The sequence below is a fragment of the Triturus cristatus genome, chromosome 9 (assembly GCF_964204655.1).
Source record: "Triturus cristatus chromosome 9, aTriCri1.1, whole genome shotgun sequence".
NCBI classification, from domain to species: Eukaryota; Metazoa; Chordata; class Amphibia; order Caudata; family Salamandridae; genus Triturus; species Triturus cristatus.
In genome coordinates, this window is record NC_140592.1 from 478,563,884 (window position 1) to 478,581,976 (window position 18,093).

At 46.0% G+C, this 18,093-nt stretch overlaps 1 protein-coding gene across 1 annotated transcript in view; it reads right to left on the reverse strand.

Annotated features, from left to right (window-relative positions):
- LOC146798161 (uncharacterized) overlaps window positions 1-18,093 on the reverse strand; it is a 203,575-nt gene that overhangs the window by 142,254 nt on the left and 43,228 nt on the right. The window contains exon 2 of the mRNA XM_085625412.1: window positions 11,369-11,546. Coding sequence (XP_085481538.1) covers window positions 11,369-11,546 — 178 coding nt within the window. The remainder of the gene's footprint in view (window positions 1-11,368; window positions 11,547-18,093) is intronic.

Genomic DNA, 18,093 nt, shown 5'->3' on the forward strand with positions numbered 1-18,093 from the left:
CCTGTACCTCTCATCTAGGGTCAGTAGAGTGTCCCTCCCACCACTAGGAATATGGTCCCCTGTGCCAGTTCCCCAATCCACTTCAGGGACACTGCACTCCACTGGAACTACATCATAAACCTGAACCCCCTGGTGTATGTCAACCCCCTCCCTCAAGTTAGGCGCCACATCTCTGGGTGTTTGTACCTCTCCCTCAGCACTGGATATTACAATCTTGCTGCCACCATCTGAGCTGGACTCCACCTCCAACTCAGCAAAGCTCACTTCTTGAGCTAACCATTCTTCTTCAGCTGAGACACTCATGGCCTCAAGCCTCTCGAGCTCCAAATCAAGCTCCCTCATTCTTAATTCATGTGCCAAGGTCAATTTCAATTCTTCCAAGGCATACATCTTCTTGCTCTCCTCCTTTGCCATTTCCATTTTCATTTTTTCCATTTCATGGTCTCTCACCCTTTGATTCTCCTCCAACTCCTCTGGAGTGAGCCCCCTACTGGAATGGGAGCTGCCAGCCCTTGAGACTGGTCTGCCCACGGGCAGATCTTGGGAAACAAAACCATTCTCTTCATTTGCATCATTTTCCTCTTGGGCCTCCCAACAGGCCTTCAAGAATCTTTGTAGCACATCCTTTCTAGATCCGCTTTTCACAGGACAACCAAGGTCTTTGCAGAATTGCTTGAGCTCCTCAACTTCGTACGAATACAGATCCTCAATGGAAAACTCCAATTCTGCCCTCTCACTTGTTGCCACCTGAGACATGATGCTCTTGAAGAGTTACTCAAAAATAGAATAAAAAATATAGTATGTGGTTGTCTATTGGTCTGCACTTAAACTAGTGATGTACACCAATTACTGTGGGTGAAGTACAAATACAAGTTCAATCCTCACCGCTGACCACCAATATTAGATCTGGGGGTCTCTAGTTGGCAGGGCAGGTACCACTGTCCAAGTAGGGACCCTTGCTTCTAGTCAGGGAAAGGGGGATACACTGTTAAGATAACCCCTGCTCACCCTCTAGGTAGCTTGGCCTGAGCAGTCTAGGCTATCAAAGGCAATGTGTAAAGTATTTGTACCAACACTCACAGTAACACAGTGAAAACACCACAGATTTACTCCACACCAGTTTTAGAAAAATAAGGTATCTTTACTAAAAACTTCACAAGACCAAATACTACAGACAAACCAACATATAATTCAAAAAGGTTACTTTAAAGATAGTTCAAGAGTTTGCAGAAAGTACTCCAGGATGTAAAAGTCAGTGTCTTGCACAATGCGACTCTCAATGCACAAAATGCGACACTTTCGTGCCCAACAGTACCTGTAGTTGCGATAAGATTCCCAAAAGCTATAACAAGGAAGCTTGCAAAGGCGATGCGATACTCCTGAGATCCTGGGGAAGCTTTGCAGCAGCCCTGCTTCACGCAGCAGAGGTGGATGCGCTGGCTCCGATCTGTAAGGGGAGGATGCGATGACTTTGGCCTTCGTTGCGTAGGTTTCTTAGGGGGAAGCTTCACGCACAGGTTCGATGCGACACTCTTCGATGTGGTGCGATGCGTGGCGCAGCGTTGCCTTCCGGCGCCGCAACTCTCGATGCGCCACGGAACGGGACTCTGCGTCGACGCACGCAGCGACTGGAGACTTTCACGCACCGGCAGTGGTGCGGTTCGCAAACAGGTTCTGCGACGACCCTCGCAATGCCAGGAATCTTCACGCTTCGGGACGATGCTCGACGCACTCGGCGATGCGGGGACCCTGCGTGTTGCGATGGTGCCGCGATGAAATTTTCCACGCACTCTCGTTCTTGCGACACGCAATCGGATGATGCGTTGGGTACCAGTTGGTTCTTTTCACGCTTCTGCTTCCCAGCTCCCAAACACAGCAAAACGACCTCCTGAGGCCCCAAGACTGGGCAAGCACTCCAAGGCAGGTCAGAACTCTCTCAGCAGAGTTCCAGGGGAGCTGGTGGTGAAGTCCTTTTGTTCCTGGGACTTCTTAACAGGGAGCCAGCTCTTCTCAGGCCCTTGGAGATCAGAATCAAAAGAAGGGGACACAGCAAAGTCCTTCCCCTCTCCTTGGCAGCAAAGCAAAACAGCAAGCAGGTAGTCTTCTCCTCTTCAGTCCTTTTCAGCTTTCTCCTTGGCAGAGGTTTCTTCTTAGTTCCAAAGTGATCTAAAGTTTTAGGTGTCTGGGGTCCTCTTCTTATACCCCTCCAAGTCTTTGTCTCTCTTTGTTCCAGTGGGGGGATTCCCCTGCTCAAACCGGTTCCTGGGTGTGCTCTGCTCTGGAGCACCTGGTTCCTTTCAGAGTGAGGGGCAGGGTCGTTAGACGCTCAGCAGGAGGTGGAGCCTTCTTTGTGCCAGCAGAGGCAGAGTCCTCAGCCTGGCCAGCAGGGGGTGGAGCCAGAATTGTGTTTGTCAGGGGCAGCCCTATTCAAACCCAGGGACTACTCCTCCCACCCATCTAAAGCAGATCTCCCTATTCACCCTGCTGCTGACTCATTCAGGCTCCTGGAGCCACCTAGCCCATCACATGACACCAGTCAGCCAACCAGCACACAGGAAGGTTAAACAGGAGAATAGCTACTTTCTAAAAAGTGCTATTCTCACACAGTGAATTTAAAAACCATCTTGCTAAAAAGATGTATAATTAAATTCTGAACACAGAGATACCAAACTTGGATTTTCTATCTTGCCCTTATGGGAAGATAGGCATGTAAACAGCCTTCCCCATTCTATCCTATGGGCAAGATAGCCTCTCAGCAGTGAAAAACAAAAATGGCTGTAATTCACTACCAGGGCATGTTACACACCTCAGTACATGCCCTACCTTTCAGATACACTGCACCCAGCCCAGGGGGGTACCTAGGGCCACCATAGGGATGCCTGACATGTACAGAAAGGGAAGGATAAGGCCTGGTCAGTGGGTGCACTGGCCAGGTCGACATGGCAGTCCTGGACTGCACATAGGCACTGCAAGCAGGCCTAAGACATCATTTTAGCGCTACTCCTGTGGGTGGCACAATCAGTGCTGCAGCCCACTAGTAGCATTTGAATCACCAGCCCTGGCACACGCAGTGCACTTTACTAGGGGCTAACAGGTGAAACAAATATACCAATCATGGATAACCAATCAATCTAACAATTTATACAGAGAGCATATGCACTTTAGCACTGATCAGCAGTGGTAAAGTGCCCAGAGTCCTATTGCCAACAACCACAGGTCAGAAAAAATAAAGGAGGAAGAAGCAAAAAGTTTGGGGATAACCCTGCAAAAAGGGCCGTTTCCAACAGTCAGCCTATCTGTCTCCTCTCTTGTCCAGACATAATATTTGTGTTCGTACAATGGACGGCCAAAGGCTTGTGATTGGATGTAATCCTTGTCCAATAATGCCCACTTGAACATTAAGGTTTAATGATGAAATAGTGAAAACAAGACAAAGACACAGATTGGTTGATTTGAAATTCTGGATACACTGATTGGTTGCATTATTCTACAAATACTTTAGTTACCGAACCATGGTGTTATGAGAAGAATTCCCGTGGATCGGATGCTGTGTCTTTCTGCTTAAACTGGTGGATTCATAGGCCTGGAATTAGTGGCTTCTATTAAGGTTAATAAGAATGTTACTAGTTGTAATAAGGATTTTACTAGGAGATAATGGTGTTATCTTTAACAAAAGGATTGTTTGTGTAGTGATCATGAAGTTAGGGGTAACAGCTCTGTTTGCTTTAGGAAAAATGTTAGTGAAAGATTGAAATACATATTGCTCATTGACAATGTGACTATGGGGCACTTTAATAGTTTCTTGGTCTAAAATTCACCAAACTTGATTTGACTTGGTCAGACTGTGTTGGTACGAGGTATTGGCTACGTGAGCTCTGGGAAACCAATGTGTCCTAGTCATCATTCAAGCAAGCTATAAATAAATCAGCAAAATTTCACTTTACTAGTCGATAAAAACATCCTCAGTAAGAGAAAACATGTGTGGATGGTAATCATCAATTATAAGACACTTACCCCAGCGCCGTACCTAAATATTACATACTCGGCCTATCAAAAGTTACAACTAATGGCCCAGCGTCTAGGCAAACTGCCGTCCATCGCGGATCAGCTGACATAGGTCCATAAAGGACCGAAATAATTCAGACTATGTGGGAGCAGCAAAGAGGGTTTCGTTCATCTAGTCTGCATTTGTCCTAAACTATCACCATCACAAGCCACTTTTTTCAAACACGCCATGAACACCAGAGGTATAAGGACATGCAGATCCGCAATTATAACAGGCTTGGACCCAACAGACATCTCACTGAATTGTCAACTAATAAAGTTCCTTTCTGTAAAAGAGCATGTATTAAAAAAATGTATCTTGAGTATTGTACCCTAACATTAAATAAGACTGATTGGTCTTCAGACTGAATTTTGTATTTTGAAAATAATGGAGAGCAGGACAAGAAGTCTGAAGAAACATTTTCTCTCGTACAGCTGATTATGTGTTAATCAATGCTTTGGTCTAATAAATCAGCAATTATGTACTTTTGAAAACTTCAGTATATTATTAAGAGATTAATTAATTGATTTATGATATTTTATATAGAGTTGAGAGCTAATAACTGTCAAACAAAAGATTTTTATGACTTTTTTAGGATATATATAAAACACATTTTTTATTGCAGTTCTCCGATTTATTAGAAAGTTTATTGTTGTGGTTTTAATTAATTTAAACAATAACAATTTTGACTTTGACTTGGGTAATACTTGAGAGTTTGCATTCTTCATTTGTCAAATGTGAATTGACCCCAGTTACAGGACAAGGTATGCCTAAAACAGTATTTTAGAATTAGTTGTAAGATAGTTGTATATATATTTTTTAGGAGTCTTGGGTGATACCCCTATTCATACCCCTCTTCTGTGCAGTTTACACTTGTCCACATGGAAACATTAAGAAATCTTGACTGCAAGTGGAACTTAATACGAACTACTCTGAGGGTTTAGACTCTATATTTAAATCATAAATGGAGGATTGTCTTTTCTTTATACCACTCTTAGTAGACAATACACAATATGAATCATTTACTTTAGTGACACTATAGATATAAATCTAAGAAAGTGATACATTGTTATATTTTTGTGTGGTATATGTGTTTTCAACTTTCTTCTCTTGATGTAATAATTTCTACATGTTTATACAAAAATGTGATGTATTAAGTGTGGGTGTAGGAAGCTATTGTATGATTTAGAATGTATCAAATGGTAAACAACGTTTCTAATGAAAAATTTTGTACGCAGGGAATAACAACGCGGTAGTTACAACGACCACGTTGTGATTCCGCATACCATTACACCGCAAGTCGGAACAACGACTTGCGAAGGGAGGGTAAGGTGTTGGATTTTAAATCCAACACCTTCCCTACTGTCCGCACAGACTGGAGTTGGAATAGTAAATTATACTTTTCCAACATCCAGCGCACCCCCTCCGCAAGTCGTTGTTCCGACTTGCGGAGTAATGGTATGCAGAATCACAACGCGGTCGTTGTAACGACCGCGTAGTGATTCCCTGCGGACAAAAAGACTGCGGGATAAGGAGGCATATTCGTATCGAATACATCTTGAATATGCACATGCTGGTTTGGTCTATGAATATGTATTTTATATATGTACACAACTGTATGTATTGTTCGTTTACAGCCCTGATGAAGTCCCTTGTCAGGACAAAACTCGTTGGCTGGGCTGCAGTTTCATGTTGTGAAGAATAAAGGAAATCTTTTTTTAATATTATATTATGCGTTATATTGGCTCTATAAGAATTTATATGTTTGAATAATCTGGATTAGTATCTGATTAAGTGAAAACATTGGACTTGCTAAGCACTCCCTTTTTAGGTCTCACCTGGCGTGGGCTGCGCACATGCGCAGTCTCGCTGGCGAAATTTAATGACTTTCGGTATTTTCTGTAAAGGGCATTAAGCCCCTCTCCTCTTTTCCATTGGCCAGCGTCACCATTTATGCTAAACGTTGGACAGCCACTGGAAAAGAGGTGTTTGTGACGTTTTTGTTCGGCTTTTTGAGCCGTCCCATTTGGACGGGCTTGTCTGCCTTCCGTGCGCCGTGAAAGCTTTATCTTTATGGGGCCATATGTTTCAAACACATGACCCCATAAAGACAAGAGATCCCAATGCTTGCAGCGTGGTCCTCCTTTCACTTTCGGGACCGCGCTTGACAGGTCGGAGATGAGGCTCCTTGCCCATTCTTTCTTTGGCCTCTCAGACTGACAACGGAGTTGAGTGCCCAAGTTGTGACAATCGTGATGCTGGTTGTTGTGTGAAGCGGGTGTGTTTAGCAGCAGTGTGTGTGTTGCACCCTCGGGTACGTGGTATGCGGGGATGGAGGAAGTGGGGAGCGCCTCTTTGTCCACGATGACCAGTGCAGGAGAGGGAAGTTTTGCAGAGGCAGTTTGGCGGACAGGGGCTCTGACAGACTGCGCGGGGCCCTGCAGATGGTCAGAGGTCTGCCACAGCGACTTATCCTGCCTCAGCTCCGCCAGCCTGACGTGCGGTATTCCAGAGACCCCAGCTTCGTACCATTATTATTGAAGCAGGTGCAGTGACACCGGGCGCAGCCATGCCTCTTTAGCCGTAATCTATCTATGGTTTTCCCTGCCTCCTCCGGCTGATGGGGAAGATCTTGGTTCTCTGGGGTGCCACAGCTCTTCCCGGAAGTCTCGTGCCGTGCACCCGTGGTGTTACGCCAGAGCGCAGGAGTTGTAGCGTGGGAGGAGGTCACCTAATGGGAGGGACCGGAAGGGTCAGGTTGAAGCCTGGAGACCTGCTCCTCCCACTGGTGGGAATCTCACCTCCGGAGAGGCCGGAGATGAGGCTCCTTGCCCATTCTTTCTTTGGCCTCTCAGACTGACAACGGAGTTGAGTGCCCATGTTGTGACAATCGTGATGCTGGTTTGTTGTGTGAAGCAGGTGTGTTTAACAGCAGTGTCTGTGTTACACCCTCGTGTACGTGGAATGTGGGGATGGAGGAAGCGGGGAGTGCCTCTTTGTCCACGATGACCAGTGCGGGAGAGGGAAGTTTTGCAGAGGCAGTTTGGCGGACAGGGAATCTGACAGGCTGCAGAGGTCTGACACAGCGACTTATCCTGCCCCAGCTCCGTCAGCCTGACGTGCGGTATTCCAGAGACCCCAGCTTCGTACCATTATTATTGAAGCAGGTGCAGTGGCACCGGGCACAGGCATGCCTCTTTAGACGTAATCTATCTATGGTTTTCCCTGTCTCCCCCGGCTGATGGGGGTAGATCTTGGTTCTCTGGGGTGCCACAGCTCTTCCCGGAAGTCTTGTGCCGTGCACCCGTGGTGTTCCGCAAGAGCGCAGGAGTTGTAGCGTGGGAGGAGGTCGCGTAATGGGAGGGTCTGGTCTGTGCACGGTCCGGGGCCTGCAGTGCATGAGTGATCCCTGACTCAGGCAGCGAGGCCCAGGTTGTGCAAGACTGCCTCAGGTATGCTGCAGGTCTTGGAGCCGGGCCAGGGACCCGCAGGGTGAAAATGGTCAGATGTGGCAAACATCACAGCTCCGTCACCAGGGCACACGGTACGGGGCAGCGCCTAGAGTCCTATGATTGTCAACATCACAGCGTGCTGCCGGTAAATGACACCGGATGATGGCAAAGGGAAAGTTGGGGGGTGCATTGAAGAACCAAGCGCCCGAGAGTGCGGGTGTGTGGTTATGATTGGCACTCTGCAGATCACAACTGCCTCATGATGCATTTCACTATTAGCTTACTTAAGGTCTGGTTGGGCTGGGGCTGTGTCAGTAGCACTCAGTCCTTCCATGCATTCAAATGCACCGTACGGCAGGGGCGAAGGGCAGTTCACCTCTGGCTGGGCTTGAAAGGGGTCGTTTCACGGCTAGAACCGGATATGGCTTATGTTTTGGTTAGCTGATAGAAAATGACAGACATTACTATTTGATCGTCTGCCTTGTGTTATCAGATGCAGCGGGTGATGGTTTGGGTGGATACACTATAAAAGAGCCATCACTCTCCTGACCACCCACCGCAATATTCTGGAACTATACAGAGGTCACACCCAGAACCATAATGGTCATGTGTCTCCTGTACACCTGATCCAGTGCATTTAGGCACTGTAAACTAAAATAACTTAAAATGTATAATTGTAAAGGGCACATTCACACCGAGAGCAAATGGCAGACGTTTATTATTACCAAAGTCAATGGTAATCATTATGTCGACCCTAGAAAGCTCAAGGGCTGAGCAGACTCACCAGGATTGAAACCTGGGACCAAGAGCTCAAACACAGATTCCAGCAGGACATGCATCAGCCCAGGGAGACACAGGACCCGGCTTCCCAAGCATAACTGCGTGGGTTACATCTCACATATGCAGCCGCTGCAGAGAAGCCAGGCAGTGTGTACAGTGTCGGCTGCACAGCTAAATGGAAACGTCTCTACGTTTACCCACTGTAACTCATTCAAGCCCTTCAGAAACTTCATTGCATGGTTGTAAGACGTTGTGTTTTTTCACTGCACTGTTTTAGAAACAAGGTGACATGAAGAATAACTCCAATACACTCTCTTTAGTCATTTTCTCCGGGTCGCCAATGTAATACCAACAAGCATTGAAAATGCAATAGGTCTCGCCTTTGATTAAGTTAAAGCCATTTGCTTTGCTAATGGTATTGTATTGCAAAGCAAATGCCTTTAACTTAATAAAAGGCGAGACCTATTGCATTTTTAATGCTTGCTTATATTGTTTTTCACAAAACACACCGTGTTCACTACCATGACAATGCAAAGATGTAGTTAAAAAAAAGTAACAAATATCCGGGCCTCTGTCATAAACAACCAACAAACCTTTCTTTAACCAACCATCCATCCTGTTTCTCTACTATCATCCTTCTCGTTCTTCAAGTTGAATAACACATCAGAACTTCAGCAGTGTATCAGATTTACTGTAGCCACCAAGGCAAATGCTTGTATCTGGATGCATATCCAGCGATATGCCTGAAACAATTATTTCTTATCCGATCTTTCAGTATTATCTCTCCGATAAACTTCTCACTCTCCCCTTGGGTTGTAAAGAGCAAACTGCAACCAGCTACATCATGACTTCCAAACAAATGTACACCCAATGAGAGGTGTAGGAGCAGCTCTGACCGACACCTTCGAGGACTTCCTTGCCACACAAGAAAGATCATCAACATGCCCAGATTCTTCTGTAACTTTCTGCTGCTAATGACACCACTGACCACGACATTTTGTGGCAGTCAGGGTTTGGTTCAGAACCTTCGATACCCATAAAAAATGAATCAGTTAATTCCTTCATATGGAGCAATTTCACATGAAAATCCTTCTTGCGGTTCTCTATGTGGGTCACCAGGGGTCTGAATCTCTCACCACTCTTCTTTAAACACTACAGTTGAGCCCCATTCCAGTTACTAGACCACTAGAAGATCCATTTCCAGGAGCACACAGACAACACCCAACTTAACATCAGTCTGAAAAATACCTCAAGACGGGCACAATAACATCCTGACTGCCTAGACATATACAAACTTCAATAGGATAGTGCGTCCTACACACAAATGGACCAACAGTGGAAATCCTATTCTTGGGTGGTTAAGAAATGTTACCTCTCTGACCTTTAATGGCTCTCCAGTCCAGTACCTGTACCCACTGCTTAGAGCAACGAAAAAAACAAAGTTTCATCTTAGGCACACAACTCCTATTCAATTTGCAAATCAATACTATCACATGAGGTGTCAACATGCAACAATCCTGACTCCACAAAACACCCCTTCACTTCCAAACTTCACATTAAATTGAACTAGCAATTTTCTAGGTATTGAGATGGCTAGAGATTGCACCTTTACCATTAACATGACTTTAGTTCCATGCCTTGCTGAAGAGCCTGATTTGACAGAATACAGAGGTTTCAAAACAAGCCAGTAAGATGTACTTGAACTTAGGAAAATTTGGCCCCAGGACAAACCAGTCCAGAAAAAGCTGTAATGCCTCCCAGTGGATGTGAAGATTAAATGTTGTCACTCTGCTTTGCACGCCTGGCCTATTGGACTAAAGGCCATTGTATTAAAAACATTTTTTTAAAGACGGCAGTGCAGTACATCCCCACTAGAAACCTTTTTTTTGAGCGCTGGCCTCAAAACTCTGGAAGTGGTAGACCGCATTTCACTGCTAACTACAATTTCCAAAAACTGCCGAAAAACGTTACTTTTTACTGAAACCTTTACCTAGGCATGTTCCAACGGCTACAATTAAGAATGTCGTAATTTGGTGATCATCTAATTCTAACTATTTTCCAATATAATGCATGTCTACAGTATCTTACTGTTTTATGCTTTGAGTTCCAATTTCGGTATTTACTCGCACCCAAATATCATATGATGACAACTGGTGCCTTGTAAAACACGTAAATATATAAATAACACTTGTCTAGCTTCTCTGTATCTCCATGAGCCACTCCCTCTTTTTTCTCATGCTTGCTCTCTTAACCTCTTTGTCCTTCTGTCTCCCCCTTTCCTTACTTAGCAGAGGTGGAGGTCACATTCGGGGTAGAGAAGTGGCCCTTTGAAGAGTATGGGTAGAAGAGCATGGGGGAGTGGGTGATCAACTAGTTCACCAAATGAAGCTGTGAGGAGAATTTTAATTCACACTTTTGCACAGAGTCCTAGTGAATGTATTGTTGCAGGAAAGAGAAAAGCTGGCCGGCCAATGGCTGGCTTCCCCATTTATCAAAGGTAGTAAGCATGGCAGAAAGGTTGGTTGGAGCCATGTTGTATTGTAATCACTGCTCCTCTGTAGGGCGCTGGAGAGCTTAAACAACTGGGTAGCCTGCTACACGATTTGGTTTGTGTGGTTTAAGGAAGCTGTCTTGGCTAAACGCTTATGTGAGAAGAATTTCCAAGTTGTGTGTGATGACCACCGAGTGAAGTTATCATGTTATGAGATGCCTGGTGGTGTGACGGACGAGAAGTGTAAGAGACAGACATGCATTTTATAGTTTGGGTTACACTGTATTTGCTGCACAGCAGGCATGCGAGAGAGCCATTCTGATTATTATTGTAATTCTGAGAGGTGATGGCATGTCTTGAAGAACATGTTGGCTGGACCCTCGAGTACCTCTGAATTACAAGTAGGTCTGATGCATTAGAGCAGCAGTCTGGCTGCACCCTGGTTTTCCTGCAGGACTTATGCCCTGTAGTGAGTTTAGTCTGTACCCAATGCTCTCTGTATGGTGTTTGTCAGTGTTCCTGTGACAATGCCGTAAGACATTCTATCTACAGTACACAAATACAAATCATAGTCAATGGAACCAACAAGTCTGATCTTACCCTATCCCAGCTCCCAGCTCCAGCACAGTGCGACCGTCAATGCTGGGCAGCATACTGATGATTTCGGGCTTCTCCTTCTCCGATAAGACACGGGCACTAGAGTCCAGCATCATCTCCTCCACTGTCGCAGCCTTTGAGTGCTCTTCCCAAAACTGTGTCATGCTCTTACGTGCACTGCCTACATGGAGAAACAAAGGACAGGGAAGTGAACAGGAAGCTGCTGTTAGAGATAGGAAGTTATGAAACACAATTGGTAACTTAAGTGGTGAGGGTGGCCATTGTGTTGTACCTCCTCAGCTGGGGATAAACAAGCAACCCAGGTTTTAGACACCAAAAAGTCAACTCCTTGGACAAAGGAGCTCCTACCAAACGGGTTTGCCGCATATTCTAGCACTTGACTAAGTGGGGAAGGTAAACGTCTGTATCATTTGGTCATTAACCATTAACTCTACAACCTTAAAAATCAGGTTAATCAAATAGTCATCTACTGCCTACCGGATGAAGCCTTTATGGCTCTTCAATACCACCTCTACCTTCAGATAACCAACACATATTACCACATATCGGGTAAAACGGCTAACCAAGTAACTCCGATATCACCTAGCCACCCACGCTAAATTTGATAAGCAAACAAAGATATTAAAACACCATTGTTATAAACGATAGCAGCACCATAATTAAACGTATGATGTTACAGCGCAAAAACCTAAACAAACTCTGGTCTGTGACGGACTCCTTGACATCAGGAGAGGAAAGTCTAGGAGTACATTAGCTCTACGAGGACATACAGATGACAACATGTGAGGTATATAAATACGTCCAGCACAATATTTCCAAACTGTGGATCATCAAACCCTTTAACAAAGCTCCCCATCAGTTGTGGAAGGGTGCTCTAGACAGAAAATACAGAACTTCTAACTAATGCAATCTACCACTCAGGTGAAGGAACAAATGACGTCTCTTCAAACTACCATGTTACTAACTCAGGAGCTGACTTCCTTCCTAAACAAGAAGAATACGTAACACATTTACAATGAAGTCTAGATTGAGCACCTCCAAATGGTAGCACTTGTTATTAAATGTCTTTACCAAACTTCAGATAAGAAAATACAATACGACTTGGTTTTGCACATGTAAAAAACTGTTCCCAATGGCTTTCATCCATTCTGTGGGATTTGCGTCAGAGCTTATCGTCCAAAATGGAGGACGGAGTTATTTATCTGCACGTGTTTTTTCTTCTCTACGCAGTGGCGTAGGCAGCGTCTCTTCAGACTTCGTGCAGGGAACGAATTGGACCCCTGGGTCTCCTCTGAAGCGGGAAATGCAGCAATAATCTAGGTTCAGTGGGCTCCTCAGGCCTCTGTGTTCCGGTGTCGCTGCACCTGCTGCACCAATGGAAGCTACCACTTGGCTCTGCGATAAACAACTGTCGGTATTTCAAATTCAAGGTTCATAATTCACTATAAAACATCAACATTCAGTTTAATTTAGCACAAGATAAGCTGTTACAGCAAAAAAGGGCGCTGTCTGGGTCAGATATGCACAGAGGCTAACAAATGATTGCGAAATGAGGCTAGTTCCAGGGCAGGCCTTCGAGTGGGGAAGGCCTGTTGAGAAGTCTCCTGTTCTCTTGAGGGGGCTTGTGCGGAAAATGGAAACATCAACAAATGGTCAGCATTGAAACCAAAGGGAGGCGACCTAGTGCACGCATCCACAACAAACTAGCCTTTCAGATGTCTCAGCGAGTTAAACACTCTTCTGTTTTCTCTACAGGTCAGCACGACTAAAGTCCTGGTTTAAATAAATCCTAATTGTTGTCATTTTGTTAAAAAACAAGTGCTGACAAAGCCAATAGGTTGCCTATAACTACCAGCCTATTGGCTTTGTCAGTGCCTACAGCAGAATATTATCACTCACTTCAATGTGCGCTAACAGCTGAAGAAGGCCTACCAATCGCTCTCCCTCACTCTCATAACACCAAACATAATTCGTTACAGAAGAACCGAAAACCTGTACTGTTTTTTCGAAAGATTTTGTTGGCAGTCGCCAAAATTTGACGTACTCCCAGGATTAATTCGACCTTGTGGCCTCTGGGCGAGAAGGTTACGCCACTGCACTGAGAAAACGTGCTGGAAAATTTCAGACAAGCTTCAGTATCAAAAACAGAACACGGTGTTCCAGGCTGAGTACATATTGGCGTGGAAATTTTCCATGCCTTGGAAGACTGCCATGGGTGTGTACGGGCTATGGCGACGTAAACTGTTCTCTTAGGAAAATCTCAAATAGCCAATGTTGTAAATTAAGATAGATTCTTTGAGGTTAAAGGCGTTCAGTAGTACAACGTTTTGCCTTTACCGTCAAGCTCTGCGTTTTCGACACTTCACACAGACCACTCAGGTGTCAGCATTCACACTGCATCGTTAAAGAGCGTCCCTAGAGCACCCTTTTAACAGGGCACGAGTCAGGGGTACACGCAGGTACACGGCGTCCAACCACTATTTTCACAGGGTGGACGCTGTCCCCTCTGCCAGTAAGTTGGGCCCCACAGACATATGTTCAACTTGTCCCAGTGTAAGACACCGGGACAGGTTCAGGAGCGCCTGCACGTTGTCTTCTTTCCTTTTCCAGCATCGACTGCAGGCAGCGAGGAAACTTTTTTTTCACCTCCAGCTGGGCCGAAGTTAAGGGGCCATCAGGCCTCCTTTTGTTTGAATATCCTGACTGGAGGCGGCCTGGAATCTCACACTTAAATGCAAATGCACCAGAGGGGTAGCAAAGGCACACAGCTTGCTATCTCTTCACAGGTACTTAAGAAAGGCATGCTTTTACCTTTGTTCTATCCCTCTATATAAGTGCAGACACTGTAAGACTGTCAAATGGTGTGGTCTGTCCCAGTATTCACCCAAATAATTTAAATTGCATTCTTTTATTTGTTTTATAGCGCTACAGCGTGACGTCATGGCATGCATCATGATGTCAGTTGCATAGTGTCTGACTTGGTCAGTCCCCCACTTCTTTTTATAGGACTTGTGCCCTGCCCCTTTATCATCCCAGTGAGGTAACCTCTATAGCATGGGTGCTCTCACATTTTCCCAGGGGCCCTAAAGTATGGTCTGTACTGTGCCCGAGGGTCCTGTGTGTGTGTGTGTGTGGGGGGGGGGGGGGGGGTAGCAAATCATGTTGTGGTCAGTGAGTCATTGAGTTATTTGGAGTGTTGCATTCCATACTGGCCTCTAAATGAACTCCTAGCATCTAATAAGTCATAGATTTGACAATCCTGTGTTATGCTGTCTCTGAATCGCTACATCTTTATTGTACCATGGGGTAATCCTTGAGATAGTCAAGTGTAAAAAAGTAATAACTTGATTATTGCATTGGAATAAAAATAGAATTGCACAACGTGAAACCAAAAACCTAGTATCAATCCCAGCTTCCCCACTCAACTACATTGTGTGATCCTAGCCAATTTTCTAATTTCATTTTGCCTCCTTTTCTTCATTCTGAGATATAAGAGCATCATGAAATACATGAGTTTGAGGTATGTGGCTTGCAGCTCATCATGAAGGTCGCTTTCTAGGCGAGCTCCGTAAACCCAACAGTCCTTACCCCAATTTCCGACCAAAATCCATGAGGCTCCCTGCACAGCATTGTGCAAATTGATGGCGCACAGCCTGACCCCAATTTAAGGCAGTTACCGTCACTGTCGCCCACAACGCACAGCACCGGCTGGAATCTCACGCTCCGATTGCGGCAACTCCCTAGAGGGAGCCGTGTGAGTTCTTGTTCCTCGTCTGGGGTCCCGGGACTGGCTTTGCCGCTGGCACCCGGTGCGAGGTGCTGCCTGGATCGACATCCGACAGCAGGGCGGCACTGACGAAAGAGGAGGCAGTGGACAGCTGAGACACTGATGGGCGAGGCCACCGTTGCGTTGTGGCGATTCCCCATTGAAAGAAACAGCCCATGTATCACAACTGCGGACTGTGAGTGGAGGCAGTGAGAGCGGGTTCCACATGTCCGTGCCAGACCAGGGGAGAGACACTGCAGAAACGAAAGGTCGGACGATGGATGGACAATTGAGGTTAGACAAGAGCCTCTACTAGTGTTTGAGGGAGGGGCGAGGTTCCTCCAGAGCTGCCCGCTATGAATGCAACCGCGAGGCGACTGGTTGCGCCCAATGGCTGGGAGCTAGAGAGACTTTTAGTGATCTGGGAACCCCAGCATCAGGAGGCCGTGACCTAGTGAGGGTGACATAGCTTATGCAGCGGGTACTCTGCTGCTCATCCCACGCTCACAACAACTCCTGGTTCAGTCTTACGATTGGGGCCCGTGGCGAACCAAAGTAAAGGAGAGGTGAGAGCAGAGACTCTCCAGCCCCCGCACAATACTACGGTGAACACTGGGTGCAAAGCCGACAGGCCGCAGAGGGAAGAGGGGGACCTAGAAACCCTCATTAACTGACTCCGTCTCCCTCTGGCTGGCAGCAGTGATTCACACCCTGAAGAAGGCAAGACCACAGGGATCTACAGCGGCCCTTGAGATGGTGGAGGGCAGAGGGGGCAAACACCACTAGCAAACCAAAATGGATAATATGCAGCACCCGCTGCGACGGTGAGGATCTCAGAACTGGTGCCTGAGGAGATGGTCCCAGAGGCAACCGACGCCAATTCACAACCATCGCTCATGGAGATAATGGTGGCAATAGAGGGGGCCAGGAACACTCAAACTAAAAATAAACTCATTTGTGGTGGAGATGGTATTACTGCAAACTGACATCAATAAACTGAGAGACAGGGGTAAAGCACCCAAAGTCGCTATATCGAATTTGACCACCACCTCCGATTCCCTACAAAAACAGGTCAAGAGCCTACAAAATGATAACCGGCATATAAAGACAAGACTTGAAGATATGGAGGAGCGCTCCCATAGAAACAACCTACACTTGGTTGGCGTCTATGAAAAAGCAGAAGGCCCCAGCGCAGACCTGTTCGTAGAGCATTTTGTTCTAGAGGCGCTGAAACCCAACGGCCTTTAAACATTTTTCTCCATTGAGCGGGCTCACAGGACGCCGGGCTTTCTTCCATGGCCGGGAGCCCCCCGCGGATGATCATTGCCCACATTTTTAACAATAGAGACCAGGATGTTATCCTTCAGCCAGCCAGGCGTGAGCCAGATCTGAAATATGAGAACACTACTACTCATCTCTACCCAGATTTCATGCTCCAATTACAGCAACAGAGATGCAACTTTGTAGAAATTAAGACGGAGCTTCACTCCAAAGACTTAAAATACATGATGCTTTACCAAACCAAATTGCGAGTCATTGTGGAGGGTAGGACCTGACACTTCGACACACCCAGTAAGGCATGGAATTGGCTGGAGGGTTGGTACCCACCAGGCCAGAAGAACGGGCGCACACATCAAGAGGGCCCCAGTCGATAAAAGGACCAAAATCCTCGACACTATGAGCGGGGAATCGCAGCAGGATTCGGAGGAGGAGACCACCCTGAGGACTACATTTGGAGGAGACATCCATAGGTACACAAGACCTTACCACATATGTTACAGGATGCTAGTGACAGCCCAGAGACTGGGGTGAAGTGTTTCTGATCTTCATTGATTCAGCCAGCAGTTACTTGCTATGTTGATCCGGGGCCTTTTACTTATCAATTTTCCTGGGACTGCATTGACCTACCCCAGTTCATAGAAGTATACAGTATTAGATTTAAGGGGACGACAGGTGCTCTGCTAGTTGGGGGATGGTGGGCAGTTCAAAGCCTACTATGGTGGGTGGCAACGTTGCTGTTAAAATTTGCTGTTATATTCAAATGATAGCCACCCACCATTACCACACGGCATGGGTGGGACAGACCACAATTGTGGTAGTCCACAAGGAAAACAAACCCTCAGAGTGCTGTGTATCATATAGGCCCATATCCCTACTAAATGTTGAAGCTAAAGTTCAGGTCAAAATATGGTCACTTTGACTTAGGCAGTTCATAACTATTCTGATCCACTCAGACCAATCAGGATTCATGCCCAAATGGGGGACCAGACTCAATTTAAGAAGACTATTTAAAGTGATGGCCTGTGCTAAGGATCGGCTTATCACCACAATGGTCCTGTCCATGGACGCCTCAAATGCTTTCGACACCCTTGACTGGAGATATAAGCAGACAGTCATAGAGCACTTTGGATTTGGCCCCATCTTTCTAAGTTGGGTTCAACTACTATACCAGAACTCAGCGGCATGGGTAAGAGTGAACGGGGTGACTTCACAAGCCTTTGAATTACTCTGGAGAACACGTCAGGGCCTTTCACTCTTGCCACGCATTTTTGCCTTGGCTTTGGAAACTCTGGCGATGTGAATCTGAGAATTAACTGGGGAGAAACGTGGGAAGAACGCATAGCTCTATATGCGGATGACATTCTATTCTATGTCCTGGACCCAACATTTACTGTCCACAGGCTTATGCAAATACTCTGCATTTTTGGTACCTACTCAAGATACACGATTAACTGGCAGAAATCGCTCATGCACCTAGGTATGGGGCCACCGTTGACTCTGACAGGTGAGATTTTTTTTTTTTTTTTTTAAAAACCTTTATTTCGTCAAGAGTCTGGACACAGCTATTCAGCCGACAACCCGGAGGTTCGGCAGCTTCGATAGAGAAGGACAAAGAAGCGTCCACATTGCATTAAAGGAGCAGTGAAAAGATTCCATTTTT